General features: G+C 40.8%; 1 protein-coding gene and 1 pseudogene across 5 annotated transcripts in view; both read left to right on the top strand.

The window, feature by feature from the left end:
• Positions 1 to 25743, top strand: part of POLQ (DNA polymerase theta) — an 84321-nt gene that overhangs the window by 14491 nt on the left and 44087 nt on the right. For 4 of the 5 annotated variants that reach the window (XR_004989678.2, XM_036448289.2, XM_045583958.1 and 1 more), the window contains 7 exons: positions 7653 to 7865; positions 13828 to 13970; positions 16025 to 16229; positions 16531 to 16673; positions 18709 to 18902; positions 20484 to 20608; positions 22588 to 22831. Coding sequence is in view for 4 of the 5 variants with exons in the window: in XM_036448289.2 (XP_036304182.1) it covers positions 7653 to 7865; positions 13828 to 13970; positions 16025 to 16229; positions 16531 to 16673; positions 18709 to 18902; positions 20484 to 20608; positions 22588 to 22831 (1267 nt within the window). In the remaining variant the exon portion in view is untranslated. Of the gene's footprint in view, positions 1 to 7652; positions 7866 to 13827; positions 13971 to 16024; positions 16230 to 16530; positions 16674 to 18708; positions 18903 to 20483; positions 20609 to 22587; positions 22832 to 25743 lie in introns of those variants that run through there. The other variant, XM_045583960.1, reaches the window with a different exon arrangement.
• On the top strand, positions 1966 to 4673 carry LOC123652639 (annotated as a pseudogene).

Consider the following 25743-nt stretch of genomic DNA (forward strand, 5'->3'; position numbering starts at 1 on the left):
GATGATCAGGCTTAGGGGCAGGCAGGCAGGCAGACAGGTGAGCGGTTAGGAGCTAGCAGTCCCAGATTGTGAGAGGGATGTCTGACTGCCAGTTTAGGCCTCCTGTGGGATCGGGCCTAAACTGGCAGTCAGACATCCCCTGAGGGGTCCCAGATTGGATAGGGTGCAGGTCAGGCCAAGGGACAGCAACCCCCCACCCTGTGCATGAATTTTGTGCACCGGGCCACTAGTTTTTTTTTTATAAATAGAAAGCATATTCTAAAATAATATAAAAAAATATACTATAGTTAAAGTATATAAACCAGTAACATGATCATTTATTGTCATTATCAAGAATTATGTACTGTACATAATTGTATATGACTGATAGCGCAGTAGGAGTGTTTACACTACAAACACAAACACGTGAGTAATGTGTTGTGCTATGACACCACTAGGTGATAGGAATTTTTCAATTCCATTATCATCTTACTAGAGGCCTGATGCAGGAAATTTATGCAAGGGTATTGGCCCTCACTGCCCCAGCTTCATCCGAAATGTCATCCAGCTGTCCGGTCTGATTAGGATATTACGCTTTCATTATTATAGATGGGACCGCCATCGTACGTGTGGTCCATCATTGAACTGAAATGTTATTATGTAGCACATGACTGTACAGTTTTATTTATTTATTTACTTACTTATTTTTTATTTTATTAGGGGAGAACTTTCACCTTTTCACTTACAGGTAGCACTTTATGACTTCCCTTTGGCATATACAAATTGCCATTACCTCATTTGTGCTCTGGGATCATTATTAAATAAAATAAGGGTTACTTAAACACAAGCACTACAACACTGAGAGTCAATCTCATAACCAAATGGCCATTAAGTGACTAACGGGCAGGTAGTGTATGCAGTGTGGATACACTGGACAAAGGGATGATTCACATCCTAGGCAGGTGGAGGGAGATGGTGTGAGATTTCAACATGCTACCCAGAGCAGTTTGTAATTTAAAATGTGGGAATTGTTTATTTCTGGAATTCTCCATTTAATATTTTCAGAGCACAGTTGAAAATTTAATATTTTCAGAGACAATTGAAACCACAGAAAGCAAGACCTCAGATAAGGGGAGACTACTGTACTTGCTACCCTAATTTCATGCCACTTTGACTATCTTCTTTTATCTCAAGGAGTATGGAAATATTCTTATACATGTATCAAAATAAAATTAGTTTTAGAAATTATCATATTGTGTTTTGAGAGGGATAGAGTGTTTAAAAATTAACTACATAGGTTGTCAAAATTGCAAAGATTATGATAGTCACTGAATTAAATAATTTATTTCAGGAAGTGACCTTTCCATGATTATGTGTGCTAAGGCTATGATTAAGAATATATAGTTTCTGCCCAGCTGATGTGGCTTTGTGGTTGAGCTGAAGCATATTTAAAAAAAAAAGAAGAGAATATATAGTTTCTAAGATTAGGAATGTAACCTTTTCAATTTATCATGCTATATGTAAATAAAACTTTAAATATATATACATATACATATAGGCACACATGTATATACACAGTTGATTCTTGAAAAACATGGGTTTGAATTGCATGTGTCCAATTATATGCAAATTTTTCTCAGTAAATATATTGGAATTTTTTTGAACATTTGTAACAATTTGAAAAAACCTCACAGATGAACTATGTAGCATAGAAATACATGCATCAAAAAATATGGAATAGATATGTCATGAATGCATGAAATATATTTAGATATAGTATATTTTAACCCTTTGCACTCCGAACCATTCTGGACATTGGCTACCAGCTACTCAACACTACTTTGCGGCGGACACGTGTGTTGAATTAACTCAATTCCCCGTAATCACTAATAAACTGCAATGTCCCCCCTGAGAGGGGACATCCGAGTGAAATGCTAGAATTCCGATGTCCCCTGAGAGGGGACAGCGGAGTGCAAAGGGTTAATATATAGAATAATAGTATTAGTCCATTTACTACCATAAAAAATAGACACATCTATTATAAAAAGTTAAAATTTATCAAAACTTAACACAAAGAAATACTTTTAGACCATACATGAAACCATTTGCAGTGGAGAGAAATGTAAACAAATGTAAAGATAAGATATTAAGTCATAACTGCATAAACTTAACTGTAGTACATAGTGTACCAATGTAATAATTTCATCACCACCTCCTGTTGCTGTTGCGCAAGTGTTGTGAGGAGCACTTAAAATGCCCAGGACACGTCCTAGCCGGTTTGGCTTAGTGGATAGATCCTTGGCCTGCGGACTGAAGGGTCCGAGGTTCTATTACATTCAAGGGCACATGCCCACGTTGTGGGCTTGATCCCCACTAGGGGGCATGCAGGAGGCAGCCAATAAATGCTTATTTCTCATAGATGTTTCATCTACCTTTCCCTTACTCTCTGAAATCAATAAAAATATATATTTAAAAAAATGCCTGTGACACTAATCATCTTCTTGTGAACAGATCGTCTCTGCAGTAAATTGGATTTTGCAGTAAAAAAGTGATCTCATGGCTTTTGCGTATATATTATTTTAAATTTTATGGCAATTCTGTATGCCAGTGGTTAACAAATCTCTCCTGCCCCTGCATTTCCGCCTGCCTGGCCTGGGGGAGGTTGTTTTCTTCACCTATGGCCTCAAGTACAACTTTGAGCTGATCCTCTTCTGGAGTCCTGACTCTGTTTCTCAATGAGTGGGGGGCCTCAAGGCTGAGTGGGGGGCAACAGTTAGAGTTGGCCCAGCGCCTCAGCAACCGCATCCTGTGGATTGGCATTGCCATCTTCCTGTTGTGCCCCTCATCCTCATCTGGCAGATCCTCTGTGCCTTCAGCTGTGCTGAGGTGCTGAAGCAGGAGTCTGGGGCTCTGGGAACACGTTGCTGGTCGCTTTATGGCCACTGCTACCTCTGCCACTTCAACGAGCTGGAACATGAGCTGCAGACTCGTCTGAACTGTGGCTACAAGCCAGCCTTCAAGTACATGAATTGCTTCTTATCACCTCTGCTGACACTGCTGGCCAATGATGTGCCTTTGCCGGCTCCATCCCGGCTGTGCTTATTGTCCTCACCATCTACGACGAAGATGTGTTAGCTGTGGAACACGTCCTCACCACTGTCACACTCCTGGGGGTCACTGTGACCATTGCAGGTCCTTTATCCCGGACCAGCACATGAGGGTCTTCCCTGAGCAGCTGCTGCACGTGATCCTCGCTCACACCCACTACATGCCTGACCACTGACGGGGTAATGCCCACTGTTCACAGACCCAGAACAAGTTTGCCCAGCTCTTCCAGTACAAGGCAGTGTTCATCCTGAGGAGTTACTGAGCCCCATTATCACACTCCTCACCCTCACCCTCTGCCTGCATCCCGGGCCCTGGAAATTATAGACTTATGCAGTTTCACTGTGGAGGTCATTGATGTTGGAGATACCTGCTCCTTTACCCAAATGGATGTTTGCCAGTATGGGCATCCCCAGTGGCTATCTGCTGGTCAGACCAAGGCCTCAGTGTACCAGCAAGTGACAGCACAGTTGTCACTCATGCACTTTGCCATCACCAACCTGGCTGGCAGCCACCACGTGAGAGGACAGCCTTCCTGAGTTTTCTCAAGGAGCAGGTTCAGCAGGATGGAGTAGCTGCTAGCCTAGCCCAAGGGGATCTACTCCCTGAAAATGTCCTATGTCCATCCAGTCCTTACAGTCTGAGCCATTGAGCCTTATTGCAAATGTGGCAGCTGGCTCATCTTGCCATGGCCCTTCACTTCCCAGAGACCTGCCGGGCTCCAGGCACAGGATTGAAGTTGTCTCTGCCCTGTGCAACCTGGTCAAGTTTCCACAGGCCCGGCTTCCAGCACCATGACAGGCCCAGTATCATGCCAGGACAGCCAGCTCCTGGAGCAGTGTGTGGGAAGGACAGCTGCAGAGCCTGGTGCTGTCGGAATATACATCCACTGAAATGAGCCTGCATGCCCTCTACATGCACCAGCTCCACAAGCAGCAGGCTCAGGCCAAACCTGAGAGGAATGTGTGGCACCGCCAGGAGAGTGATGACAGTGGGGTGAGTGCTCCTGAAGAGGGAGGAGAGGGTGCCTGGCACCCCCAACCTATCTCCCTCTCTGTCAGCTATCCCTGTGTTGCTGCTTCCTGGCCTGGAGCACCTGAGACCACTGCCCTGCAAGGGGGCTTCCAGAGGCATTATGGGGTCATCACAGATCCTGGCACAGTGCCCTAGGCTCCCTCTCACTTCTCTCGGCTGCCCCTTGGCAAGTGGACTGAAGATGGACAGTCAGCATCAAGGCACCCAGAGCCCATTCCTGAGGAGGGCTCTGAGGATGAGCTTTCCCCTCAGGTGCACAACTAGACAAGGCTGGGGAGGGTCCATATGCCCCAGGATGGAGATATCTATTGCCCTGCCATCTTGTCCACCTGCCATGGAGGGCTTCTCTGAGTGCTGTCTGGCTCCATGTATATGGTGTTTATGTGTCCGTGCCTGGCCAAGAGAGGTACAAATACTGGGCTCACCACAGACTCAGGAGAGAAATTGGGGGCCTAGGAACCAGAGCACACAGGACTCTAACCTCATCCCCAGAACCCACTTGGCTGAGTGTGGAGCTAGAAACTGAGCCCCACCCCAGCCCCAGTACTGCTACCTTTGCATCTACCCTCATGAGTCTCCAGAGAACTGCCTACCACAGTAGCTGCCAACCTGTGCCAGCTATGGAGTGTGAAGGTTGGGAATGGACCCTCAGCCTCTGTGGCCTCCATCTCTTCACCCTGAACATATGAGCAGCTCACGCTGTGGCCCTTAGCTCACCCTCAGTTCTCTCTGAGTGCCACAGCCTGCTCACCCCTTCCCTTCCTGCACATCGCTGGCATGTGAGCTACTTGCTATAGTTCTGTTCACTCGTTTCCCTTCTGTTCAACTTCTGATTCTGATTTGCACTAGTGTAGAGGCCCTAGTTCCCAGCTCTTCTTTTGACATTAACGATGGTTTCTAAATTATAGGAGCAGGATGGACTTTTTTTTTTTTTTTTTTTTTTTTTTTTTTTGCTATCCTGTACAATTATTTAGATAGGCCCCTGAGAGCATATCAGATTCTTATGGTATTAGACAATGTCCCTGGCCGGCCAGAAACTTATGAGTTCAACACTAAATGGGTTGTTGTGGTCTACTTGACCCCTAAACACAATGCTTTTAATTCAACCTCCTGATCAGGGGATAGTAAGGATTTATAAGGCTCATTGCACATGGGACTTTGTGGGAAAAAACAAACTGTGAACACTATGGAAGAGAGATAGAACATCATGAAGATGCTATTGTTGTTACAGAGAAATCTGTGAAAGCCATCTAACCTGAAAACAATGAATTCCTGCTGGAGAAAACTGTCCAGATGTTGTGCATGACTCCACAGGATTTATGTCAGAGCCAATCAAAGAAACCATGGAAGAGATTGTGAATATGGCCAAGGTGGAGGGCGGGGTGGGGGGGCGGTGAAGAGTTTCAAGTATCTTGAAGAAGATAACTTGATGGAGACGAGTGCTTCCGAACCAATGTCAGAAGAAGACAGAAAGAAGCAGTTCCAGGAAACAAACTGACATTAGACACCTGGCAGAAGGGCTCCAGGTATTAAGTCTGCTTTGGCTTCTTTTACAGCATGGGCCTTTCTATGGTGTGGGCACTGAAACTAAAGCAGACAGTGGAAGGCTTGGTACCACAGAGACACATTTTTAGAGAAATGAAACGCAAAAAAGTCAGAAACTACAATATCTTTCTGTAAAGTTATTCTGAGTGTGCCTGCCTCTTCTGCCTTCCCTTTTACCTCCTCTACCTCTTTTGCCTCTGCCCCCTCTGAGACAGCAAGACCAACCCTCCTCCGTCTCCTCCTCAGCTTACTCAGTGTGAAGATGATGAGACTAAAAACTTTTATGATGATCCACTTCCACTTCATGAGTAATAAATAACCATTATGCCATACATTGAATGAACTTATCTGTTGTGTATGTGTGTGAGTGTCTTCATGTGAAAATATAACTGTGTGACAGGAATTGTATGAGACGTTTTTGGGTCATCGTTGCCTAATTATTCATCATGAGCAAGACTTGTTTTGAAATGATAGCCTATACTTACATAGGCATAAGGTGAATGATATATATTGTAAAATTAATAATGTGTTAGTTTTCTTACTGTTTTATAAATGCTTTAAAAATTACATTACTGTACAATATGCTAATGTGTATCAGGCTATTATAATAGGTAATTGGTTTAAAAAAACTATAACAGTGTTTCTACTGTCTTATGAATATGTGTTACTATATGCCATAAATATTTTATAACAGTTTATTTATTAGGATGCAGACTAGACTACAGAGTAGTCCTTGGGTTACGTCGGACTCTACATACATCGTTTCGTGGTTATGTTGCCATCTCCCATTTATTTATAAAAAAAATAGTTCCGTACATTGATGTATGTACATATGTGCTTTATGTTTTTTATTATTTACTTACCACAAGTAAAGGTCAGGAACTGTTAACTTAAAAAATTGTTTTTTTACTGTTTCACTTCATTACTGCTGTGTATGTGCTCCATGTGAGTGAGGTAGGTGCTTATGTAGGTGGGTTCCTACTTATAGCGAAAATCACATTTTGTTGCTGCCATAGGAACGTAACTCTGATATAACCCTAGGACCTACTGTATTTAGTATAATCATAGACTGCCTTCAAACAATTGTATTGCTCTTGCTTTATTAGAGCATAAATTGTTATACCTGTAAGTAAATAAGTTTCTTTTTTACATCTTTCATTTAAAAAAAAACACGTGTTTTTATTGATTTTTAGAGAAAGGGGAAGGGAGAGGGCGAGATAGAAACATTGATGAGAGAGAAATACCCATCAGCTTGCCTCCTGCTTGCAACCGAGACATATGCCCTGACTGGGAATTGAAACAGCAACCTCTTGGTGCATGGTTTGATGCTCATCCACTGTGATACACTGGCCAGGCTTACATCTTTCTTTCTTTTTAAATATATTTTTATGGATTTCAGAGAGGAAGGGAGAGGAAAAGGGAGATAGAAACAACAATGATGAGAGAAACATTGATCGGCTTGCCTCCTTCACGCTCCACACTGCAACCCAAGTATCTGCCCCAATTGGGAACCGAACCGTAATCTCCTAGTTCATAGGTTACTCAAACACTGAGCCATACTGGCTGGGCACATCTTTCATTTTTGATGTCTAGTGTTACTAATACATATACTATCTATAGTGTTTTGTATCATATGAGACAATATTGATATAGGTACTGACAGACAATTCATCTTGTAAACAGATGATGTAAACTTATGGTATCAATATAGTACAGTACTATAAAAGTATTTCTCTTCCTTATGATTTTCTTAACATTTTCTTTTTTTAGCTTACTTTATTGTAATAATACAGTATAAAAACATATAACATGCAAAATATGTGTTAATTGATGGTTTATATTATTAGCAAGACTTCTAGTCAACAATAGGAATTTTGGGGGAGTCAAAAGTTAAACATGGATTTTCTATTATGTGTGGGGTCTGTGCCTGTAACTCCTGTGTTGTTCAAGGTCCATCTGTGCATCTTACTGTAACTTCCTTTTTTTAGGTCTTACTTTTGAGGAGAGGGATATCATTGAAGGAGCCTTCCGTCAAGGTCAGATTCGAGTCTTGGCAGCAACTTCTACTCTTTCATCTGGGGTGAATTTACCTGCACGTCGTGTGATTATTCGGACTCCTATTTTCAGTGGTCGAACTCTAGATATTCTTACTTATAAACAGATGGTTGGACGTGCTGGCAGGAAAGGAGTAGACACAGTAGGTGAGTTTGAAGTTAATTTCAATAGCATTGCAGATGGACAATATTGTTTTACTTGAAATTTGATTATTTCCTGGCAACCCAGTTCTCATTATGCTGTGTTTGTTATCTAACACACTAATGTCATCCTTTTGGATTTACTTACTACCAATTATGTAAGTCATTTTTTCATATATTGTCAACCATTGATTTTTCTACTTAGGTGGAATTAAGATTTTCTTTTGTATTATATACTGTGAAATGATTTAGTATTATCTTAATCAAGTGAATTATCACATTAGCTAGAATATGTTTAATTTCCAGTATAGTCTCTTATTTAGTGTTAATGAAGGGAGTAATTTTCTTCCCTTTTTTCTTTAATTTTGATGAAGTCCATTTCTCTTTTTTTTTCTTTTTAATATAACTTTACTGATTTCAGAGAAGAAGGGAGATGAAGAGGGAGAGACAGAAAGAAACATCAATGATGAGAGAATCATTGATTGGCTGCCTTCTGCTTGCCCCTCACTAGGGATTGAGCCTGCAACCCAGGCATGTGCCCTAACTGGTAATTGAACCATGACTTCCTGGTTCATAGGTTGACACTCAAGCACTGAACTATGCCAACTGGACTCTTTCTTTTTTTAAAAATTGATTTTAGGGAGAGAGAAACATCAATAAAAGAGAGAACTTTGATTGATTGCCTCCCATCGGGGATTGAACCTACAACCTGGGTATGTGCCCTGACCAGTAATTGAACCCACCACCTTTTGGTGTACAGGACAGTGCTCCAACCAACTAAGCCATACCGGCCAGGGTGAAAGGAGTAATTTTCATGGATATTAGTATTGTTCAGGTCTAAGAGAGAGTTCAAGTAGTGATGCTGAGAGCTGGGAAGCACTCTCACACTTTGGGAATAGGAACTATGCATACCATCTTTTCCTCTCTTAATTGGTGCTAGCTCTAAAAATAAAGTTTTCAGTTTCTTACATTGCATCAGCAAATAATAATAATAATGTTATCAGCAGTCCTAATGAAAGTTTTGTCTTAAGCAATGAGGAACTAAAAATCACTATACTATTATTATTTATAATAATATGTAATATGTATATTATTTCTAACACCATACATTATTCTGGGTGTGTTGAATTGTTATGAGTCTTATAACTTTAAAGAAATTTTGGACATCTACTTTGGAACATGGTGGAGGTCAGGACTGGAATGAGGGTGAGAGTGTGAACAGGTGAGAGATGCCTGTGTGTGAGTGTTCTGTGGGTGGGAAGGAGGGGGAGGGAGGGAGATGGGCGAATTTGGAGCTCCTGGAGAGGAGTTACTGGCTGCCACGTGCTGCTTGGCCACGTGCTTCTCTTCACATGCTTCTCTCCAAAGGGTCTTCCAGGGAGGAGGCTGTGAGGAGCAGCCCTGTCCCAGGGCTCCTAGGCCACAGACAAATGCTCTTGGTCCTAATGCTGGTTCCCAAAGCCCCCTGAACACAGACCAGACAGCAGCTCAGTGTGCTTTGGTGGACCCCCCCAGCTGCCTTGATAAGTAGTGCCTGGCCTACCCCCACCATATTGGCGAGTGGGGTGCCCAGCCCTCCTCCTCTGTGAGTGGAGCATCTGGCCTTCCCCCTCCACCTGCAGAACACGTCTGGCCTGCATCCTCCACCAGTGTAGTAACACCTAGCCCAGCCAGCCTCCTCCATCAGTGGAACAGTGTCCAGTTATCCCCTCCATCAGTAGAGCACTCCACCAGCAGCACCCAGCCTTCCCTGTCACCTTGACACTTTGCCTGCCTGGACATAGGGACCTGCTACCCTCTCCAGCATGCCCAGTCCAGTGCCCCTAGAATATTGGCCCCCACCATCCTGATATAGTGTGCCTGGTACTGATAGCATGACCCAATGCCCTATGATGCATGAAACTGCCACCTCAACTGCTTGTGCCTGACCCAGCACCCTTGTACAAATGGCCCTGCTACCTGACACTACCTGGTTGATGTGTCCTGATGCCCATGGGTGCATGGACCTGCACAGTGACCAGGGGCCTAATAATTGTCACCGGAAGATTGGACCCACCATTGCAATCAGGTGCAACCAGCCACTTCTGGACACATGGACCTGCTCCATGACCCTGCCTGCCTCATGCAACACTCCGGACTACCAGACTGCTAAAATGGGAAGACAAAGAACCACCAAATGAAATAAAAGGAGCAGTCGCTAGAAAAGGAACTAAATGAAATGGAGGCAAGCAATTTGTCAGATAATTCAAAGTAATTGTTACAAGGGTGCTCAAACAATTTAGTGAGAACTATAAGCAACTAATTATAAGAAATTTAATGAGAACTATACCAACATGAAAAAAAGAGGTTAAAACAATGAATAAGAGTCAAGCAGAAATGAAGAATGACATAGCTGAAATAAAGAATATCCTGGAAGTATTCAACAGTAGACTAGAAGAAGCTGAGGACCAAATCAGTGAATTAGTAGATGAAGTAGGAAAAAAAATACATATTCAGAGCAGCAATTGGAAAAAGAAATTAAAAAGCAAGAGGAGACTTTAAGGGGGCTTTGGGACACTAAGAGACATAACATCTGCATTATAGGGGTGCTAGAAGGAGAAAAAATTGAGCAAGGACTAGAAAATCTGTTTGAAGAAATAATGACAGAAAATTTCCCTGACCAGGTGAAGAAAAAAGTCACACAAGCCCAGGAAATAGAGATCCCAAAGGAGATGAACCCAAAAAGACCCACATCAAAACACATCATAATTACAATGGCAAACATTAAAGACATCTGTAATACTTTCAATAAGGATAAATAAATAAAAATTTGGAGGAACATTCTCTGTTACTCTATCTTTCTGTTTGTAGGAAGTAGTTTATTGACTTCAACATTATACCAAATTTCACATGCATAGGCAAACAGTTCTGTGGCTATTGAAGTGAATTTGCATATCCAGGAGAAAAGGGACAATCTTAATGAGAAAACAGGTGGGTATTCTGGGAACAAAAAGCTGGGCAGTATACCAAGGAAGTGACATTTAGAATAACTTGATTTGCCATATGAGGTCCCTAAATATAGTTGATCCCTATATTTGATGGATGTCATATTTATGAATTTGCTTATTTACTCAATTTTATTCATATAAAATCAACACTTGTTGGGCTTTCCAGAATTTGAGTCTCTGGAAGCACACATGGCTCTCTACCCTCTTGCTTTGGCTCTCACACTGTAAACAAGCATCCTTTTTATGGTCTATTTTGTGCCACAGTCTTATATTTTTGGGCTTTTTGGTGACTTAACTGTTTAACATGACCCCCAAGCATAGTGCTGAAATACAGTTATTATCTAGTGTTCCTAAGTGCAAGAAGGCTGTGATGTGCCGTATAGGGGAAATAAGTGTACTACCCTGTTTCCCCAAAAATAAGACAGTGTCTTATATTAATTTTTTCTCCCAAAGTTGCGCTAGGTCTTATTTTCAGGGGATGTCTTATCTTTCCATGCACTAGGTCTTATTTTCGGAGGATGTCTTATTTTCGGGGAAACACAGTAGATAAGCCTTGTTCAGCCATGAGATATAGTACTGTTGACTGTGAGTTTAATATTAATAAATCAATAGCACATCTACACTAATAAAAGAGAAATTTTCAAATTTACCATCACTCCACAATGCCCACCAGCCAATCAGGAGTGAGCATGCAAATTAACCCCAACAAAGATGATGGTGGCCCCGCTGCCCAGCTGCTCTGGGCCTCTGGGCAGCACGCATGCAGGCACAGAGTGGCCAGGCAGGACACCTGATATGAGAGAGAGGGTGAGGGGCAGAGGGAGCTACAGAAGTGGTGCTCTGGTTAGCGCGAATATTGAAGGCTCCAACCAGAGCGAAGATGGAAGGCAGCAGTCAGAGCGAAGGAAGAAAACTGGATGCTGGAGGAAAACCGGTGCCGGCAGCCAGGGGAAGGAAGGCCTATTCGTACCATGGCCTCTAGGATTAAACAAGGTCTGTTTGGACAGAAACATACTTAAGACAAGATTTTATTGCAAAAGTTGAGTTAGAGGATAGCAGGAAACTAGCCTGAATCTCCCCTAGGAGCAAGGGTTCAATATTCCCTAATTCAGTTTGTGGTGGCTACAGAACCTAACTACCACAGGTTATAAAAATTGACTATAACTTATTAGTGACTGGATTAGTTAGAATATAAGTTTAGTGCTGTAACAAAAGCCAACATAACAAGTGTTTAAATAAGGTAGAAGTTAGTTTCTTTTCATATACCAGTACAGTCTGGGGTTGATATTGTGACACCAGTGTCAGCGACCAAGTTTTCTAGTTTGTTTTTCCATGTTCAGCAATGTGGTTTCTATCCCATGGTGCAAGATGATTGCTCTAGTTTCTGTCAGCACATCTGCATTTTAGACATCCAGAAGGGGAGATGAGGAAGTTAAGAACATGTTCTACCCTTTTAAGAAGATGGATACCCATTTGGCTCTGGATAGTGTTGGCCTGTGGACTTAGGGGTCCCAGATTAGATTCTGGTAAAAGGCACATGCCTGTGTTGTGGGCTCAATCCCCAGTAGGGGGCATGCAGGAGGCAGATGATCAATGATTCTCATTATTGATGTTTCTATGTCTCTCTTTCCCTCTCCCTTCTTTGAAATAAATAAGAAAATATTTTTTTAAAGATGTGCAAAGTATTTTTCCTCACAATTAGTCACATGGTTACTTTTCTCAATTTCATTGGAAGCTGGGGAACATAAAATCTTTAGCTGCTGGCCATATACCCAACTTATCCTTAGGGGTTTTATTTTATTTTTAAAATTATTATTATTTTAACCCTCACCTGAGACTATTTTTACCATTGCTTTTAAATAGAGCGGAAGGACAGGAGAAGGAAAGGGGGAGGAAGGGGGGAGAGAGAAAGAGAGAAAGAGAAAAACATTGATGTGAGAGAAACATTGATGGGTTGCCTCCTGCATATGCGCCAAGTGAGGCTGGGGATTGAACCTGCAACTGAGATGCATGCCCATGATGGGAAATGAAACCCGAAACCCTTTTGGGAGCGTGGGCTGAATCTCTAACCACTGAGAACACCAGCCAGGGCCGTTTTTAAAAAAATATATTTTTATTGATTTCAGAGAAGAAGGGAGAGGGAAAGAGATAGAAACATCAATGATGAGAATAATTGATTAGCTGCCTCCTGAATGCCCCTACTGGGATTTGAGCCTGAAACCCAAGCACATGCCCTTGACTGAAATCGAACCTAGGACCCTTCAGTCCACAGGCCAAGGCTTTATCCACTGAGCCAAAACAGCTAGGGCCAGGGCCATTTTTTTTTTTTAAGTTTAAAGAAAATTATTTTTCAATTACTATTTTTTAAAATACATTTTATTGATTTTTTACAGAGAGGAAGAGAGAGGGATGGAGAGTTAGAGACATTGATGAGAGAGAAACATCAATCAGCTACCTCTTGCACACCCCCTACTGGGGATATGCCCGCAACCAAGGTACATACCCTTGACCAGAATTGAACCTGGCACCTTTCAGTCCACAGGATGATGCTCTATCCACTGAGCCAAACCGGTTTTGGCTTCAATTACTATTGACATCCAATATTATTTATATTAGTTTCATGTGCACAGCATAGTGGTTAGACAATTACATAATTTTCGAGTGATAAAAAATATGTCTTGCTTCTAAGCTAATGGAAAGAGGGCAAAGAGCTTTTTTCCTGTGTTTGCCATTTTCCAGTTGCCTTCAGGTCAAATTAATCCTTAATATGAAGAAAGTGGCATATTTTAGTGTGGCATATATATTCCAATCCCCTACAATCCAAAGTCCACAAAATAAAACATTAGCAATAATTTTTGACCATGACATTCGCTATCATCTATTATTTCCTTTAAAATGAGTAAGCCAATTAAGTTCTTTTTAGCCAGTATCTTATGGAAATGTGTTGATATTTTGCAAACATATCATTTTCTTGGTTATAGGTGAGAGTATCTTAATCTGTAAGAACTCTGAGAAATCAAAAGGCACAGCTTTAGTTCAAGGATCTCTAAAACCTGTTCGGAGCTGTTTGCGAAGACGAGAAGGAGAAGAAGTAACTCCGAGCATGATAAGAGCTATTCTGGAGGTAAGGCTGTTTGCTAAATTACCACTTGCTCTTTTGTACCTATGCTTCAATGGTAGAACTTTATATGTGAAAAAATCTTAGCTTGTGTTTCTTTATGAGGTTATTTAGAGACTTCCCAAGTCTGAATCTCTTCTATTTTATATATTAGTTATTAGAGGCCCAGTGCACGGATTTATGCACCAGTGGGGTCCCTCAGCATGGCCTGTGGGGATCGGCCAAAACCGGCAGTCCAACATCCCCCAAGGGATATATTGATAGTAGTGTGCGAAGTGGCAGGCAGCCAGGGAGGAGCTGGAGCCTGAGCCCAGGCTAGGCGCCATGCTGCTCCTGCTCATCCTGGTCCCGTTGTGCCTGCTGCTGCTGCTGCTGCTGCTCAGTAGGCTTGCTGCTTTTCACTGTGGTCTCTGCACGCCTGTCCTAGGGCAATACCAGTGCACCTGTGACTGAGAAGCAGCCACGGGCTTGCGCCCAGTCAGTCCTGATGCTGTTCCCTATCTGGTCCCAGTCCAGATGGGGAAAGGGCGCACAGGGAGAGTGTCTGCAGGAGAGGCTTGCGCCACTGTAGCAGCGCTCACCAGCCATGAACCCAGTGTCTGATGCCTGTTGGTCAGCTGAGCGATGCTCCTGCATTGAGCATCTGCCCTCTGGTGGTCAGTGCGCATCATAGAGACCAGTTGAATGGTTGAACGGCTGCTCTGGCTTAGGCTATATATATATTTCCTGGAATTTAATACAACTATAGTGCTATATCAATCCATTCACAACAGTGCACTAAAGTCCACATACCAGATGGTTCCTTTTACTTTTTATATATGGTCTTATTTATTTATGAATAAAGGTGACAAAAATGGACTCTAGTTTCTCCATCTAGATAATACCTGTTCACACTAAAATAATACCAAATTATAAATACACATGACTAGAAATTTCAAACAGTATGGAAAGATTTAAAGTGAAAAATAAAACTTATAGTCCTCAAAGGTAACCCCCTTTAAATATTTCATTAATTCATCCAGAAAAGTGTTCTATTCATATATCAGCATGCATATCTTGCTATTGACTTTAGTAGTGGTGTTGGGAACTGATGCCTTTACTGATGCTTTATTTCTCAGTTAAAAAAGAAAGAAGGAAAATAATTGTTAACTTGGGATTGGTAAGGAAGATGAAAGTAGGCACTCTCATATACTGCTATAACTCTTTTGGAGGACAACATGTTCATACCTAGTGAGATTTTTAAAAATGCACATAGCCATTTACCCAGCAAATTTACAGCTAGGAATTTTACCTAGGAATTTATTTGTGAAATTACATCAAATTAAAGGTACAAGAATGTTTATTATAACACTATTGGTAATAAGAAAAAAACTGGAAACAACCAATTTTATATAGTTATTAGAGGCCCAGTGCAGAGAGAGAGAGAGAGAGAGAGAGAGAGAGAGAGAGAGAGAGAGAGAGAGAAAGAGAGAGAGAGAGAAAGAGAAAGAGAGAGAGGAACATCAATGATGAGAGAGAATCACTGATTAGCTGCACCTTGCACGCCCTTTAATGGGATCAAGCCCACAACCTGGGAATGTGCCCTTGACCGGAATCAAACCCTGGACCCTTCTGTCTGCAGGCCAACACTCTATGCATTGAGCCAAACCGGCTACAGATGACTTCATCTTTTTCTACACCTATTCCCAGCCCTTTTTCTGGTTAGGAAGTATTCCATACTAGGACTTCTCTATGCCCACATACTTCAGAAAGAAGAATGAGAAGAACTATTTTGATTGTTGGCCATGAGCCATCACAACATCCTTTATATATGTTGTTAGTTTCCATATTTCAGTAGATAATGATTCACTTATTTTCACTGATTCACTTATTTTCTGGAATACTTTTTATGTTATCATTATATGTTGTCTACATTTCTAATGAATGGAGTTAGTAAAAACTCTCTACATTAAGATGCTGATAACATTTTAAGAGAATAAAAATCACTTCATTATTTTATATCATGAGGGCCTGCATATCTTATTAAAAAGTTACAGAAAATTTCAAACCTCTTGTATCAGATAATAGTTGGTGGAGTGGCAAGTACATCACAAGATATGCAGACTTATGCTTCTTGCACATTTTTGGCTGCAAGTATGAGAGAAGGGAAGCGGGGAATTCAGAAAAATCAAGATCCTGTTCAACTTGGAGCAATTGAGGCCTGTGTAATGTGGCTGCTAGAAAATGAATTCATCCAGACTACTGAAGCTAGTGATGGAACAAAAGGTAATTATGACTTCTTAGATTCAGTTTACTCACTTTTTCATCTTTAGTGAATTAGATGTGTGACTGATTAATAAAAGGAAATTAATTTTTCGAGGAATGTATCAACTCATTTTTAGTAAGTCAGTGTTGTGTTCAGCAACATCAGACAATTCTAATAGAGCCTGCTCATAAAGAATCCATGCATTAAACAAGATTCTGTTTGTAAAATTTATCAGAGACTAAAAGGTTAATTACAGAATACAAAAAGACTATGTTGTTTTATTTTCAACATCTGATCTTTTATTCCCCACCCCCAAACTAGGAAAACTGTATCATCCAACACATCTTGGGTCGGCAACTCTTTCTTCCTCACTTTCTCCAGCTGATACTTTAGATATTTTTGCTGATCTCCAAAGAGCAATGAAGGGTTTTGTTTTAGAGAATGATCTGCATATTGTCTACCTGGTAAGTTCTGTTTGTTTTTTTACTTTCATATTGGTGAAAATGGGAAGAAAAAAATATGTAGAATCTTGAGCATCAAAGATACTCTAAGAAAACATCTTGTATTGATAAGAAAGCAATGGTAAATTCTAATGAATAGATTCAACACTCAAATAAAAAGGCCTTGACTCCAGCTCAAAATATTGGCAAATCAATATATATTTATGTTTTAAGTTAAATGAAAAAAAAATTATAGTTTGCATGTATTGTACTATTTGAATATTTAAGACTTTTATTTATTTTATTTTTTTAAATTGATTTTTCACAGAGAGGAAGGGAGAAGGATTGACAGTTAGAAACATTGATGAGGGAGAGACATTGATCAGCTGCCTCCTGCACACCTCCCACTGGGGATGTGCCTGCAACCTAGGTACATGCCTTGGACTGGAATCGAACCTGGGACCCTTCACCGCAGACCGACGCTCTATCCACTGAGCCAAACCAGCTTTGGCTTATTTGTTGTTGAGCTCCATAGTGAATTATTTGTACTTTTCAACTTCAGAATTTCTATTTATTTCTTATTTTTAAGTCATATATTTCTCTTTACTTATATTCTCTACTTAATAAGATGTTGCCATTAGACCTTCTTTTATTTCATTGCACCTGGTTTTATTTATTCTTTGATCAAAATTATAATGTCTGCTTTGAAGTCTTCCAACATCAGGAACCTCTCAAAAGCGTTTCTTGTGCCTGCTTTTCCCCTGCATTTGGTACACACTTTTCTGTTTCTTTGCATGTCTTACAGGTTTGAATCCAGGGCATTTTAGATAATACTAGTATATTGTCGCAAGTGTGGTTATTGATTCCTCCTTCCCTTCATTCCTTTTTAAAAATTTTTATTTTTATTTTCCTGACTCATTCTTAGACATCATATAAAATACTGAAGGTACTTAACTTTTAGAATATTGAAATTAAAAGTACCTGTGATTAAAGTTCTTGGATACTGTAAAATCTAGTTTATGTGCTTGGTAGTCTCTTGCTTTTCTCTTGGCTGTGAGTTGTTTATGAATAAATGAGGTATTTATCACATTTATAGTTTCTATCTTTAAACTAGAGGCCTGGTGCATGAAATTCATGTACAAGAGTGGGGGTCCCCTCAACCCAGCCTGCACCCTCCAATCTGGGACCCCTTGGGAGATGTCCAAGGATCGAGCCTAAACTGGCAGTTGGATATCCCTCTCACAATCCAGAGCTTCTGGCTCCTAGCTGCTCACCTGCTTGCTGCCTAATTGCCCCTAACTGCCCCCACTGCCAGCCTGATCACCTCTAACCACCTCTGCTTGCCAGCCTGATTGCCCTTACTACCCCCCTGCCACCCTAGTTGCCCCCAGCTTTCTCTCCCCCCACCCCCCGGCCTTATTGCTCCAACAGCACTCTTCTGCCGGCCAGGTCAGCCCTAACTGCCCCCAACCCGCTGTCCTAGTCACCCCCAACTGTCCCCCCCTGCTGGCTTGGTTGCCCATTACTGTCCCCCTCTGCAGCCTGGTCACCCTCAATTTCCCCGCTCTGCCGACCTGGTTGCTACTAGCTGCCCCCCTTACTGGTAGGGTCACCCCAAACTGCCCCCCCTGCCAGCCTGGTCATCCCTCACTGCTCCCCCTACTGACCTGGTTTCCTCCAACTGCCCCCCTTGCTGGTCTGGTTGCCAAACTGCCCCCCTCCACCCCCCCCCCGCTGGCCTGGTTGCTCAAACTGCCCCCCTGCTGGCTTGGTTGTCCCCAACTGTACCCCCCCCCCCTCCCCAGGCCTGGTCGCCATACACAGCCTGCTGTTCTGTCGTTTGTTCATCCCTCACTAACCCCCCTGCCAGCCTTGTTGCCCCACACATCCTGCCAGCCTGCTATTCGGTTGTTACTGTTACTGTGATGGCTTCCTGGACAATTTGCATATTCCTCTATTATTAGTATAGATACTCTTTTGATTTTAATATGACACTTATATTTACTTGTTCCTTTTGTAATCAATAGTTTTAGCTAATGATGATGCTTTTTTCCTTCAGGTTACACCTATGTTTGAGGATTGGACTACTATTGATTGGTATCGATTTCTCTGTTTGTGGGAAAAGTTGCCAACTTCTATGAAACGGGTGGCAGAACTAGTTGGAGTTGAAGAAGGGTTCTTGGCTCGTTGTGTAAAGGGAAAAATAGTAGCCAGAACTGAGAGACAACACCGGCAAATGGCCATCCATAAAAGGTAAGTATCAAGGAGTATTTAATACAGTATTAAATATGCAGTAGATGTTCAGTTTCTTGAGTCGCTTTCATTGTCATTAAAATCAAATTTTTGGCTCCATATAGTAATTTTTTAAAGTTTACTGTATTAGTATGTGCTGAATTTGTTAATATATTAGTTTCTTCCTTGCTACTTGTAGTTTAGAAACCATTATATATGAATACTTCTTATAATAGAACATTTAATTAATTCCTCCTCTTAAAGAAAATGTGAATTAAGATACATTAGGAAAGGATGTTCCTGATAGCCATAGAAGTGATTAATTAACTACTGCAGAAGAGTCAATAAAAGATTCAGCTGAAAAAAAAATAAAAGATTCAGTTGGGAAATTGTATAGGCTTTTAATTTTTTTGAAATATACTACAATTATTTTTTTCTTAAGGCATTAGTCTCTAATATATTATTTATAATATAGTCAAGAGTAAGTTTTGTAGGATTCATATACCTAGATAATTTGTGGCACTATTGCCTTTCAAATAAAAACTTTTTTATACTCAAATTCTTTCACTTTATTGAAATACTAGAGGCCTGGTGCATGAAATTCATGCACGGAGGGAAGTGTTCCCTCAGCCTGGCCTGCACCCTCTCGCAGTTGGGTGCCTTCGGGGGATGTCTGACTGCCGCAGAGGCAGGGAGAGAGCCCCACCATCACTGCTGCGCTGGCCAGCCATCAGCCTGGCTCAGGGCTTTTGGCTGAGTGGCACTCCCCCTGTGGGAGCACACTGACCAGCAGGAGGCAGCTCCTGCATTGAGCATCTTCCTGTTGGTGGTCAGTGTGCATCATAATTGCTGGTCATTCCACAGTTTGGTTGATTTGCATATTAGCCTTTTATTATATAGGATAATTATACTAGAGGCTCAGTGCAGGAAAATTCATGAACTAGAGGGGGGTTCCTCAGCCCAGCCTGCTCCCCTTTCACAGCCCAGGAGCCCTCAGAAGTGGGAGGCGACTGGTGATCAGGGGAAGGCGAAGCCTCATCACACTTTTGCTGCTGCCACTGCTGGCAGCGCAAGCCTCGACCAGCCCTGGTTACCTGAGCCTTGGGCTGCCCTGGGTGACTGGGCAGCTGCTATCCGAGGCTTACCTGTCATTTGGGCCAGCCCTGGGCGGCTGGGGGGCTGAGGAGACTGGGTGCCGCCATCTTGTGGCTGTGGGCGCCGCCATCTTTGCAACTGTGTGAGGGTCAGTTAGCATATTCCCTCTTTATTAGATAGGATAACCATATAACTGTATTAAATGTTGTTTTCAATTTTATGTCATCATATTTCTTAAAACAAGTCTTATTTTTTGAAATCGGTTAGCAGTATTGAACCATAGACGAAATATTTTTGTTGTGCAGTATTAAATTCTATACTATAGTACTAATATGTGTTAGAACTTACTTTACAAACATTGAGCTCAGTCTTTGCCCGCTAATCCTATATCTTATTAGGAATCTTTTCAGAATGTAAACCTCTCTTGCCTTTTTGGCTCGTACTTACTTAAACCTTTATTGTAGATAAAAGTGATCTCTTATCATATTTTGGTGGTTTACTTTCCAGGTTTTTTACCAGTCTTGTGTTATTAGATTTAATCAGTGAAGTTTCCTTAAAAGAAATTAATCGGAAATATGGATGCAATCGTGGGCAGGTTCAATCTTTACAACAGTCAGCTGCTGTTTATGCAGGTCAGTTAAATAAGAACTTCCACATTTATTTAAGACTGAGGTTTGAGGTTAAATTAAGATTACTTCTCGATCCCCCATCCCTCAATTCCATTTTACTGTCAGCTTCTCTAAAAGTAAGGGGATTATGTCAAGCCATAATTTTGTATAATCCCTAACATCATCAGGACACCTTTGTTTTCTATTTTTTGTTTTTCTCTTTTCTTTTTCCTGTTGCCTGCTGGAAGAAGAAACAGACACAAAGTTTTCAGTGATCTCTCTTTTTTTAAGCTAGTTACTGATTAATATTTGCTATTGAGGAGGATGGCTAATGGAAAGGGATTTCTGTGCTTCTGACTGTTCTAAATATTATTTCTTGTCTAAGGAAACAATAGTCTTATTTAATAAAATTAAACCCACATTCTGTAAGCCAGTCAAACAGGAAAGTTAGGGGTCTGATTTTACCAAGTCCTTGGGAAGGAAACCCTGGGCTGCTGGAGAGTGTGCGTATTGTGAAAATATGTGCACATATGAAAGATACTGAGGAAAAGATGGGTTGGGAGGTAGTACGGAAGGAGAGACTCACCTTTCAGCCTACTGGCAGCAAATGTCTCAGGGTGCCTCTAGGGTTAGTGTTCTCACAGGGAAGTGATTAATGACTCGGCACTTGGCTGCGCTGGCCTCTTTATTTCAAGTGTCTAGCTATTGAATTGGGCAACCTTTCTTTGAAGAAAATATCAATGGGAGATTCACTTTGTAAAGTGCTTGGAGCCTTGAATATTTAAATCAGCTTTCTTATTTTCCTCTAGGTAGAAAGAGTCCCTTACCTATTTTTAAGGGTTCTCTCTTCCTTAAAAAAAGAAAGGAAAAAGAGAGAGATTGAAAGAGAGGAATGAATTTGGATGAGGGCTTTTTGTTTTGTAGTTATGTGCTCTGCCTTAGTTTTTTTCAAATGTCCAGTACATGATTAAGAATAAATGAGGCACAGCCACTGTGGAAAACAGTATGGAGGTTTCCTCAAAAAATTAAAAATGAAACACCCATTGGACCCAGTAATCCCACTTCTAGGAATATATGCCAAAAAATCAGAAACACCAATAGGAAAGGATATATGCACTCCTATGTTCATAACAGCACAATTTACAATAGCTAAGATTTGGAAACAACCTTAGTGCCCATCAGGAAATGAGTAGATTAAAAAACTTTGGTACATAAACACAATGGAATACTACACTGCTATAAAAAAGAAAGAACTGTTACCATTCACAACAGTATGGGTGGACATGGAGAGCATTATGCTAAGCAAAATAAGCCAGTTGGAGAAAGATAACTGTCACATGATCTCACTCATTTGTGGACTATAATGAAGAACATAAACTGATTAACAGAAATAGATTCAGAGACAGAGAAGCATCAAACAGACCATCAAACCTCCGACGGAAGGCCGAGTATGGTGGAGGGAGGAGGGGTAAAAGATCAACCAAAGGACTTGTATGCATGCATATAAGCGCAACCAATGGACATGGACACTATTTAATACTTTAAACAACAAAGAATAAATAAAATAAAATAAAATGAATAAATGAGCCTGCCCTGGTTGCTGTGGCTCAGTTGGTTGAAGTATCATTCCATACACCAAAAAGTGGTGGGTTTCGTTGCTGGTCGGGGCACATACCTGGATTGTGGATTTTTTCCCTTGTCTAATCTGGGCACCTATGGAAGGCAACCAATCAATGTTTCTTTATCTCTCCCCTTTTCTCTGAAATCAGTTTTGTTTTTTTTAAAGAATAAGTAAAATGACATTTGATGTGTTTAGCACATTTGTTGGCTAATTAGCTAGACCCTTAACATATATCTCCTCTCCTGTTAATTTACACCATGGGCCTGTTAAACTTTACAGTTCTCCAGGAAAAAGGAAACAGTGAAACAGAAGTATACTAAAGAAATAGAGTATTGATCTATAAAGAAATTTTAATTTAATAAATATTCTATGCATATTCTAGGGATGATTACAGTATTTTCCAACCGCCTGGGCTGGCACAACATGGAACTACTACTTTCCCAATTTCAGCAGCGTCTTACATTTGGAATCCAGAGGGAGTTGTGTGATCTTATCCGGGTGTCCTTACTTAATGCCCAGCGAGCCAGATTCCTCTATGCTTCTGGCTTTCTTACGGTGGCCGATCTTGCCAGAGCAAATGTTGCTGAGGTGGAGACTGTTCTGAAAAAAGCTGTGCCTTTTAAAAGGTAAGAGAATTCCCTATCTGCAGAGGGTTATTAAATGAAAAATCATGTCAATTTGTAAATAATAATTTCTGTATTAAAATATTTTTCTCTTTGATAATATCATGACATAGTTGGTGTAAGTGGGAGGAAACATGGCTACTTTTTCTTCCCGTACGGTTGCTTTTCATTTTATATACTTTAAAAATATTTCGTGACTTAAAAGACATTTCTGAAAGTATAATTCTCCCCTAGAAAAATTGAATAAAGGTAAAGATCCAATGCTCAGTGCTTTGATGGTTTTCAATATATATTTAGGGCTCATATTAGACTTTCTTTAGGCAAGAGCACTTTAAAATGTACTCCTCTTGCCTGGCTATGTGATTCAGTGGTTGAGCATCAACCTATAAACCAAGGAGGTCACTGCTTGATTCTGAGTCAAGACACATGCCCATGTTGTTGGCTCAATCCCCAGTAGAGGGCGTGCAGGAGGCAGCCAATCAATGATTCTCTCTCATCATTGATTTTTTTTATCCCTTTTCCTTCCTCTCTGAGATCAATAAAAAATATATATATTTTAAAAAATGTACTCCTCCTGAATGTTTTTTAGAACATTAGTCCCTTAAAATAATTGTGAGAGTAGGATTCCTTGATTATTGTGTACATGTGGCTAACCAAGTTATTGATGGTCTGGACTCAGTGTATATATAATCAAGGAATAGCTTAAGTAATTTCTCAACCACTGTTACTTGAACTCACTCTTGTATAAAATCTCAGCCAGATCCTGTTGATATTTAGACACTTATAGGTTTAAGAGTTTTATTTTCAGGTATTAAAAATTTGTTTAAAATTTATAAAAGCAATCAGTCTCATTTCCAGTTCAATATTTCTTTCCTCACACTCCATTTAGGCCTAATACAGGCTCTGAAACTTGTACTATTTATGAGAAGTAATAGGGCATATTCAAAGGAGCAGCCTTGCTGCCCCCTAGTGCCACCTCACATTGTGACTGCTCTCTGCCTTCCACCGCCATCCCCAGGTATGGCTCCTGCGGGAATAGGTGCCCTATGCGCTGCACCCAGCATAGCTGTAGAGGTATAGCTGCCTCTATCTAGATTTCGAAGGATAGAATTGTCTGGAGTTTTAGACCATAACCTTGGGAGTAACACACCCAGGCCATTGTAGAGTCCCCACTAGTGCAGTACTCAGTGGAACTATGGGGCTGGGGCCATCCTGTTACCCCAGACCAGAAGAGCAACTGATGTGTGATTTTGTCACTTTGGGGTACGTCCCTAGCCAAAGACTATTTGGAGTATGGTTTAAAACCTTCTTGTAAAAGTGTTGTTCTCCTCTGGAGCCTCTGATTTTTACAGAATCTTTGGAAATATACACACTTGTTTAGGAGTATGTACTGTTAGTTCCTGAGGTAAAAAAGTTTAGATGTGGGAATGTCTCTGTGGTAACCATATGCCATACATCATACATGACCCTTCCTAGGGGTCATCTGAAGACAGCACACATTTAAAAAAATTAATTGGGAAATATTGTTTAACATATTTTAGAATCATTTCTTTTTTTAAAACTATTTTATTTTTAAATATATTTTTATTGATTTCTGAGAGGAAGGGAGAGGGAGAGAGAGATAGAAACATCTATGAGAGAGAAACATTGATCAGCTGCCTCCTGCATGCCCCTATAGGGGATCGAGCCTACAACCCAGGCATATGCCCTGACAGGGAATCAAATGATGACTTCCTTAGTTCATGGGTTGATGTTCAACCACTAAGCCACACAGGCCAGGCAGAATAATTTCTTATTATCCTAAAACTATTATTGTCATGTGTTTACATCTTCTGAAAGCCCCGAACTTTATTGATCAAAATTAGTGACACATCTAGATCATTTGCCTTTTCATATGACACACTGAGAAAGACATTGCTCCTTAAGTGTTCTTTATAAAAAATGTGTAATCTGAATTTAATCAAAAGCAAACATCAGACTGAATTGAGAGACATTCTATAAAATTATTAACTAGTACTTTTCAAAAATATCAAGGTCATGAAAAAGAAACACTGAAGAGCTGTTTATAATTAGAGGGTAAAAAAGACTTGGCACCCTGGCTGGTTTGGCTTAGTGGGTAGAGCATTAGCCTGCAGACTGAAGGGTCCCAGGTTTGATTCTGGTCAAGGGCACATGCCTGAATTGCAGGCTCTATTCCCAGTAAGGGGCATGCAGGATGCAGCCAATCAATGTTTCTCTCTGATCAATGTTTCTCTCCCTCTCCCTTCCTCTCTGAAATATATATATGTTTTAAAAATATATTTTTATTGATTTCAGAGAGGAAGGGAGAGATGGAAACATCAATGAGGGGAGAGTATCATATCTTTTTATGTTTTAGGACCATTTAAAAATATCTTTAAAGGTTATATGGTTATATATTTTTCTTATATTTGTTATGGATTTGGGACTTTTTGCCTCCCGCATGCTCCTAACCAGGCTTGGGAGCCTGCAACGAGGTATGTGCCCTTGACAGGAATCAAATCCGGAATGCTCTATCTTCTGAGCCGTAGCGGCTAAGGCAGCAATACCATGCTCTTAATGAAAAGCCTTTATAGTATGTTTCAATGTCTGATAGGGCAACCTCCCTCTCATAGTTTTTCAGTATTTTCCTGTCTACTTTGGCATGTTTGCCCATGTGAAATTTGAAGTGTCTGTTGATATTTTATTGGGGTTTGATTGAAATTTAACTTACAATTGACCCCTTTATAATGTTGAGTCATCCTATCCACAGGTAGGTAATTTCTTTGCATTTGATATCGTTGTGCTATTGAGGATTTAATAAAAAAAAAAAAAGATTTCCACAGACAGCTTTTCAGGAGTTTTCAAGTCTTCCTCATTATTTTTAGGTATACAGTCATATCATCTACAAGTAGAGA

Source organism: Pipistrellus kuhlii, unplaced genomic scaffold (genome assembly GCF_014108245.1).
Source record: "Pipistrellus kuhlii isolate mPipKuh1 unplaced genomic scaffold, mPipKuh1.p scaffold_m20_p_2, whole genome shotgun sequence".
Lineage (NCBI taxonomy): Eukaryota > Metazoa > Chordata > Mammalia > Chiroptera > Vespertilionidae > Pipistrellus > Pipistrellus kuhlii.